The following is an 8,762-nucleotide window of genomic DNA, read 5'->3' on the forward strand; positions in this document are numbered from 1 at the left end:
AATCAATCTCCGTCTAGGCCCTAGACGGAGATTGATCTCTGTCCTGTTAATTAGTACAGTCTGATGCCCTAGACTCTAGGGCATCAGACTGTACTAATTAACAGGACAGAGATCTCCGTCTGGGGCCCTTAATTAATTATGGTATGTGTGATGAGCTTACCATAATCACAGTAATCCTTCAAAATACTTTTTCATTATTTTACAATCATGTAGTATAGTGTATATAGTAAAGTGGATAATATAGCTTAATATTTAAGATTTAATTTAAATAGTTTATTGATGTGTTTTTTCATTTTTTTCATTTTTTTTGCATCAATAGACATGTGGAGCTTATATGAAATATAAACAGGATTTTTGTCTAAATCATTTACTGGTTACGTCTTGCTTTTCTTCTTTTTGAAGATGGAGGGAACATGTTCCCACTGTCCTCCCCGAGACCAGCGTCCATTTTGACAGGAGAGATGATCAGAGGAGCAGAGTTTCTACCATTATAGTTGTGGCATGGACAGAAGAATGGATATAGTTTCTCAGTGAAGGTGCAGCCAGTGAAAGAGTAGAGACTTACTCTGGTCTCCACATCATAAAAGGAGACCAGACCCTCCTCATAATCCACAAACACTCCCACTTTCTGGAGCTCCTCTCTTACAGGGAGGAGGACATCAGGGTAAACATTAGCCTCGTACTCATTTCCATTCATCAACCTTATAGTCCAGTAACCGTTGTTGGGTCTCAGACAGATTGATCCCTTCCTGTTGATGGACTCTCTGGCCACTCCTATGTCCCAGTCAGTCTTCCCTCCAACCTGAACCTCATAGTAAAACCTTCCTGAGGAAAAGCTTTGTTTTCCTAAGACAGAGGGCCATGCAGAGAATCTCTCTGTGTTGTCAGGGACATTATTTATTAGGTTTCCACGACTCACTTGTTTTCCATCGTCAGACAGGATGAGGTAGGGAAGTGCTGTATCAGGGTCCAGAGTTACATCCACCTCATATTGCTGGATGCTCCTCAGCTCAACATAACACAGCTGCTTCTTCATCTCTTGACTGATTGTCTTCTCCAGCTGAGACACAGCTGTCCTCACAGTCTCCACATATGAAGACAGATAGACAATTACCTTTGTCCAGTCCTTGGTGGGTCTCCACCCTGTGTTGTTGGATGTGAAGCTCTGGAGGAGGTGGAGGTGGTCATCAGTGTGTGAAATCTGTTTCAGCTCAGAGCTTCTCTTCTCTAACTGAGTGACTTCTTGTTGCAGATCTTCAATTAAGCCTTCAGCCTGTTTCTCTGCTGTTTTCTGCTTCTCTTCAATCACACCAATGAGCTCAGCCTGGCTTCTCTCAACACAGCTGAACAGAGTGGTGAAGATCTGCACACAGTCTGCTATCACTGTGTCTGCATCTTTCCTGCTGAGCTCTACTGAGTGTTTGACCTCCTGAATCTTCACTTGTCTCTCCTGGATCATCTGCTGGATTTCAGCCTCTGTCTTTGCTTCATATTCTTCTTTCAACTTGTGACTCCTGAACTGTTGAACCATCTCAGAAACAAAAGTATTGACAGATACGTCTGGTCTCTTATTGAAGATCTTTGCACACAGTGGACACTTGCACACATCACTAGTGTCCCAGTAACGTGTGATACAGGCTTTGCAGTAGTTGTGTCCACACGGAGTGGCGACTGGATCAGTGAACACATCCATACAGATGGAACACAGGAAGTGCTCTTCAGACAAGAGACCGCTGGTGGACGCCATTTCTACACCGCTGAGAATAAAAGTGAAAGTGGAGGAAGCTGAAGGTTGAAGTGGCGAGAACTAAGTGCTGTCTTGGAGATAATCACTGCTTCTCTCTAAACTCAGGGAGTGACGGCCGTCCTTTATATAGAGCTCTGATAGATGCTACGTCACATCTCGCTGATGTCACCATGAGTCACGTGTCTATATATCCATATATGGAGTTTTTTTACATTAGCATGATGTCATCAGCACTAGACGTCTCTGCGTACGAAGCTCCAGATCAACCCAACGCCCAAATATGGAGTTTGTGATGTCAGACTTGGATAGGTCAGTTGGATACGTCGGACAGCTCCATATATGGAGTGCCGATACTCAGTAACCGTGGCAACATATCAAATGCTTATATATGGGCATATCGAGTTTGTTTATGGATATGTCTGAGTAAAGTGACGTGACCATTAAAGACTAGTATTTTAACAAGGACTACTGGCCTACTTGGAACGATGCATGTTGGAAATGCATTCCCCACCCAGTTATTATGTCTGTGTCCTTTTTATGCCCATATATGGAGTTATTTGTCAGGCATGCCCAAATATGGAGTCTATAAAAAAAGCTCACCACAAACCAGGTGTAGTCGCCCATGGCCGCGTGCACGAAACGGGACCACTCGCAAGAACTTCACAGGACCGCGCCCACAGAGATACGCTTGCGCTTTTTTGGTCATGGCTGCCAGTTCCCACCTGATGTCGCTTCGGAGTCCAGACTGCTTCAGACCGTACTAAATAACTGCTAGCTTACATAATATCTTGAGGCTACATACAGGTCTCCCATCATGCAACAGCATGATGGAAGCTAGCGCCCCTCAAAAAAGATATATAGGCCTAGCCTGGCTAATAAGCCAGACTCAAATCACACTGTCGTGTGGTATTTGAGTCTGGAGATGCTGTGTATGGATCTTGTTTCCCGGGAAGGCGGGTTCAAACATTTTCTCTTTGACGCAAATGAGTACCACAGACGAATAACAGTCTAAGTCCACACTATTGATCCATAATATATAAATGATAGATAAGGGTTCAGGACAACAAGGCCTTTTCGTGGAGGGGTCAGTCTGAAATTTGGACTTAGACTGTTTTTCGTCTGTGGTACTCAATTGGTCAGAGCTACTGTCAGTCAAAGGTCTCAAGCATTGAACGTCAATGTACCAAAGCCCGCCCAGCCCATATTGCATACCGTGTCCCAATTGGCCACACCAGTTCTCTAGTGTAGGAAATGGGCGTTCAATTGAGCCTCTCCAGACTGTAATCCGCCGGCAGGCAATTTTTTTTTGCCAATGGCTGATTCGGTCTGGCTTATTAGCCAGGCTAATATAGGCCTACAGGTTGGGGAAAAAAGGAAGTGGTTTATAAAGAGGTGGTGCGTAGTCACTTGACTAAGGGAGGAGTGTTCTTTTCCTCTCCCTTTGGCCTGCTGAAAGGTGGATTTTCAGGCCTGTTTTAAAGGATGCCAGTGATTAGCATTTTTTTAGGGAAGAGATCAGGACATTCCACACTTGGGTGGCAGTGCTGTAGAAGCAGAATCTGCTTGTTTTAAAAGTGGATGTTACCAGACCATTGTTCTCACTATATTTAGTATGTTTGGTGACAGCAGTGTGGGCAGAAACCCAGCGCTCGAGCGCTGTTCATGCAGCCTGAAAAGGGACAAATTGGACTGAAGCCCCATGAAGTGAACGGACTTGTCAGAACTCTGTCTATGGCTCTGATCACGACTAGGTGGCGAACTGTCGTCTACATTATTGGGTAGATGTCATCTACATTTAATGGGTAGTTGTTAGTCAGGTTTTCACCTGACAAAAAAAAGCTCACCACAATCCAGGTGCAGTCGCCCGTGGCCGCGTGCACGAAACGGGACCACGTGCAACAACTTCACAGGACCACGCCCATGGAAATACGCTTGCGTAATCTCGCTCCATCAATTTATCTACACGTCCAAAATAAACTCACGACTCTCATTGAAAACTAATTACTAGGCGCGTCAGTCACTGCCCGTCTGAAAAGGCCTTATGACTGACATCATTAATGTGACATCATCAATATGACATCAACAACTGAGATCCACAGGGAATCGAGCCTGTATTGTTGTCTATTCGTTGCTGAGGTGTTATTTTTTATGCTTTTTTGGTCATGGCTGCCAGCCTCAATGTCTTGAGGCTAGGACTGAAGTCTAAGACATACAGGTCATCAGAGGTGTTGTCTACTCCAAAGAAGATAGCACGATCTCCCATCATGCAACAGCACATCCTATACATCGTAGGAGGTGGGCCAATCCCCTTGAGCTCAACCTTCTTCCAGGAGAAGGTCTCTGGACTGAATGTCCACACATCATTGAAGGTCTGGTTATTGTTGCGGCCACCAAATATGTACAGCTGTCCATTGTAGGAAAAGTCTAAAAGACGTAGCGTTTTTCTGGAAGAGGCTGTGCAGAAGGTGTGTCCAGCCAGAGGTTGGTCTCTGTGTCAAAGACTCTGATGGTGTTGATGCTGGAGTTGGCTCCACCCCCAAATACAAACATCTTTGTCCCGATGATGGTGGCAGAGTGACGGTCTCCAGCAAGAGGTGGAGTTCCTCTGGTGTTAATTCCAGACCAGACCATTGTGCTGGTGTCCAACTTGTAGATGTCATTAGTCCATCCAGTCATCTTGGTGTATCCTCCATGGATGAACATGTCCTTCCCCAACACACAGACTGAGTGGGAGCTCCTCTCCTCTGGAACAGACCCAGAAACCCTGGGTGTGAACCATGTGTGGGGGGCGACATCAAATCCATAAAGTATGTTGCAGTGAGGATATCCTCCCCAGATGTAGACTGTATATTCTATCAGCACAGCTGTGTGGCCGTAGCACATGGAGGGGACCTCAAGGTGACCGTCTCCTCTTCCATGTTCCACTGGAGGTAACTTCTTCCAGCATAAAGACACTGTGTTGAAGACATGCACATCCATCTGTTCCATGTTGTTGTATCTCCCTCCACCACAGTCGCCTCCACCACAGTCGCCTCCAAAGGAATACAGTTTGTTCCTCACTGCTACAGCAGCATGGCGGACTCGCTTTGGTCCTCCTGCTTTGGAAACGGTCCAACACAACATTGTCTGTTGTTTGTGCAGCTGTTCTCATCTCCACTGACTCTGGCGCTATGTATTACTTCAAATGACTACCTTTCAGTGGAGCATCCGTCCGTGAAATAAACTGAACCCACTAAATGTAATGCATCAACGCCTCAACTCCTCAACGCGTGTGTGTGTGTGTGTGTGTGTGTGTGTGTGTGTGTGTGTGTGTGTGTGTGTGTGTGTGTGTGTGTGCGCGTGGCACAAGGAGAGACAGTGTGGTCCATTTGCTGACCAGCTGACTGCTCGCCATCGGTCCATTTGGTCAGCTGACTCCACATCATTGGTCCATTTGGTCAGCTGACCTGCAGGTCATTAGCTAAAACAGGTTGCACCTTTTTAGCTTTTTGTTCAGCTGCTCTTTATTATAGCACTGCTTTGTTGTCAGAATAGAACTGATATTGGAGAGGAAAAAATACCAGTAAGACGCCCTGAGGGCGCTGAAACAACAGAACTAAAGAAAACATTGCATGGATGCACCTGGGAGTCTGGGACGTATCCTCACTGATGTATCCCAAGGTCATCGGGGGTTTCAGGTCTCTCAAACATCATCATCATCATAATTTTTTGACTGCGGTCGAGATCATGGATTCCACAATGCTACGCCAGACTTCCCAGTCCTTCATTGCCACCCCCAGTTCCTGCCTACTGAAGCATGGGTCCCTAGACATGACATCAGGGAAAGACAGCTTTCTACCTCTGGTCCGCCCTGAGGCAGGACTCCAGAGAAGAAGGGACGATATAACCTCATTGTCAGCTCTGTAGCAATGGCCGGCAAACTGCGCTCTTCTGGATCGGACCAGCGAAGAAACACGGGGAAGGTTGCCTGCGTATATTAGATTAGTCGATGTTGGGCTCTTCCAAGACAGATTTTGCGCTCTCATTAGAACGTGGGTGTAAGTGCCATCCAACCGATTCTCTTGTTTCTTTGAAAGTGTCCATGTCTCTGAGCCATAGAGTAGAATCGGCTCAACGGTCGTCCTAAATATTTTTACTTTTAACATCTTACTAACCTGGGATGACCAGATCTTATGCACGTCATTGCAGGCTGACCAGGCCATACCCTTCCTAGTTTGAAAGTCCTTTTGGGAACAAACATCATACCCCTCACTCAGGCAACCCAGCCGGGGTGATCAAGTCCCGACTTACGTCCCAGTAGCTACAATCGATTAGTCCCATTAGGGCAAGACCAAGGCCACACAATCTGTTGCTCCGGAACTACTCTTCCATAAAAAAAAAGCTCATTTTTTTCCCTCCAAAATCTGTTTATCTCATAAACAGATTTTTGAGAAACATGCATCCCTAGACATTGTACTGCTATTACTATGTGAACATAATGTATATCCAAATACAGCGTAGAATGTCCACTTCCAGCCAAAACAATATATATGCTTCTACAATGAGCCATTTCTACGGAGCCCTGATTGGCCAGGGTTCAAAATATATTTTATCTCGACCCGTCAAGATAATATCTCGCCCGGTTGAGATATTATCTCGTCCGGACCAGATAACTATCTCGCCCGGTCGAGATAATATTTATCTCGCCCAGGCGAGATAATTATTATTTATTGAATTGCTTACGGAACGGTCGGGGCAGCGCTTCGGAGCAGTGCAAAAGTGCACTCCCGCCCGCTGTTTGCCCGAAGTATCGATTTCGTTTGCGTATTCTGACTGGAATAAGAGGACCACTGCCATCAAAAGTTAAAGGACCACTTCACCACTTTTCGACATCTCTTCATATAATTGGTCCTCACTAATGTTCATGATAAAACACCACAATTTTTTCCTACTCAGTCTGTGTCTCATAGGAGGGCTTTGGGCAGTTCAGACACCCGTCCACCAGTGACATCATCATTAGGCAGATTTTTGAGATTTGTTTTAAAATATATTTAGATTTGTATTATCGTGAGAACGATGGCTTCAACTTTTATAGATAGATAGAATACTTTATTGGCAGTTTAAGAAAATTACAGAAAATGACATCGTTTTAAAAAACGCCAAATGGACTTAGACACAAAAAAGCCTTCCTTGTTTCCATTGTGGTCCACTTTGTAACATGAAACTATATACAAACATACTGTACAAACAAAACAACCATGGAACATGACTGCCGGTGTGCCAAAGACAAATTTCCATTTTATGTAAATTTAATGGACAATAAAGTTTTCTTTATCTTTATCTTATAATAAATAATCCTTATATATAAGGCTGGGAGCTATATACATAGGACAAGAGGTACCCTGAGAGAATAGTCCAGAGCATGGGAGATGGGCTATCCAGGGTCGGAAGCTAACTATGACCAGTTAGTGTGTAGATGGAGCCATGATTTCAGGTCTTTCCTAAATCTTGCAATAGAATTTAGGGATTTCAGGGCTGGAGGGAGTGCATTCCACTGAGTAGTGGCTGCGTAGTAAAATGCATTTTTTTCCCTTGAGTGTCTTGAAACTGGGGGGAACTAGATCATATGGACTTCCTCTGGTTGAGTACCTGTGAGCATCCCTCACTCTGGGCAGGTAGCCCAGCAGGTACTTAGGAACAGAGGCATCTAGGATCTTGAAGACCAGACACAATGAGAGCTGAGATACTCTCTCCTCCACTCTTAGCCATCCCAGGCTACTAAAGTGGGCAGAGGTAAGATGAGACCTGGGGTTCAATTTTAGTAGTAACCTCACAAGCTTGTTTTGGGAGGTCTGCAGCTTTGTTTTCAATAGCTTGGAGATACCTCTGTACCATGAAGTACAAGCATAGTCAAAGTGGCACTGGATGAGGGCACCGGCCAAGGTCCTCATAGCACTGCTGTTGACATAAGGGGATATCCTGCCCAAGAAACAAGTTCTCTGGTTGACCTTTGAGATCACTTTCATTGCCATTTTTTCACCCGTGAGTTTGTTATCTAGTATACAACCCAAGTAAGTGACCTCTTCCCTATTTGTGACCACACTGTCACACACTCTAACTGTGAAGCCCGGGGACTTGTTGAGGTTATGACTTGAACCAAACAGAATAGACTCAGTTTTCCCAAGGTGCAGTGACAATTTGTTGTCGGAGAGCCAAAGACAGATGCTACCGAGCTCTGTGCTGAGTACTCTCTCGACCTGCGACTTATCTTTGTCCGAGACCAGGAGAGCTGAGTCGTCTGCGAACAAGAACAGATTGCATTTACATGCCGAGTTCATGTCGTTTACATAAATTAGAAACAGTAGAGTCCCTAGGATGCTCCCTTGGGGGACCCCACACTCTACTGGGAGGGAAGTAGACAGGGTACCATTCACATCGACCACCTGTTTCCTTCCCTCAAGGTAAGATCTCACCCAGTTTAACGATGGGCCATCAAAACCGATTGCCTTCAGCTTGTTTAGCCGTATGGAGTGGTTCACAGTGTCAAACGCCTTTTGAAGGTCCAGCATGACCATGCCGCAGTACTTGCCTGAGTCCACCTCACGTCTGATGTTATCAGTCAAGTATAACAGACATGTATCAGTGGAGTGAGATTTTCTGAAGCCTGACTGGAATTCAAAAAGAAGCTTGTTATTAAGCAGATATGAATTTATCTGTTCATATACTAGTCTCTCTATGACCTTTGAGATGGAACAAAGGATGGACACAGGGCGGTAGTTCCCAGGGTCCAACTTGCTACCCTTTTTATAGAGAGGAACTACTCTTGCAAGTTTGAATTCCTGTGGGACATTGCAACTTTTCAGGAAAAGAAAGCCTGCCGTTTCTATTAGCTTGGATTCACCATCGATGATGTCACTGGTGGACGGGTTTCTGAACTTCCCACAGCCTTCCTATGAGACACAGACTGAGTAGGAAAAAATGGTGGTATTTTATCATGAACATTAGTTAGGACCAATTATAGGAAGAGAAGTTGAAA

The 8,762-nt window shown here is 45.0% G+C and overlaps 1 protein-coding gene across 1 annotated transcript; it reads right to left on the reverse strand.

Annotated features, from left to right (window-relative positions):
• Positions 1-367: 367 nt before the first annotated feature.
• On the reverse strand, positions 368-4,010 carry LOC306934439 (E3 ubiquitin-protein ligase TRIM21-like; the record flags this gene model as incomplete). Its single annotated transcript, XM_079517008.1, has 3 exons — positions 368-1,165; positions 3,592-3,649; positions 3,961-4,010. The coding sequence occupies 3 exons, from the start codon at positions 4,008-4,010 to the stop codon at positions 368-370; spliced, it is 906 nt and encodes a 301-aa protein (XP_079373134.1).
• Between the last annotated feature and the right edge of the window lie 4,752 nt (positions 4,011-8,762).

The sequence above is a fragment of the Electrona antarctica genome (genome assembly GCF_951216825.1).
Source record: "Electrona antarctica genome assembly, chromosome: 2".
Taxonomy (NCBI): domain Eukaryota; kingdom Metazoa; phylum Chordata; class Actinopteri; order Myctophiformes; family Myctophidae; genus Electrona; species Electrona antarctica.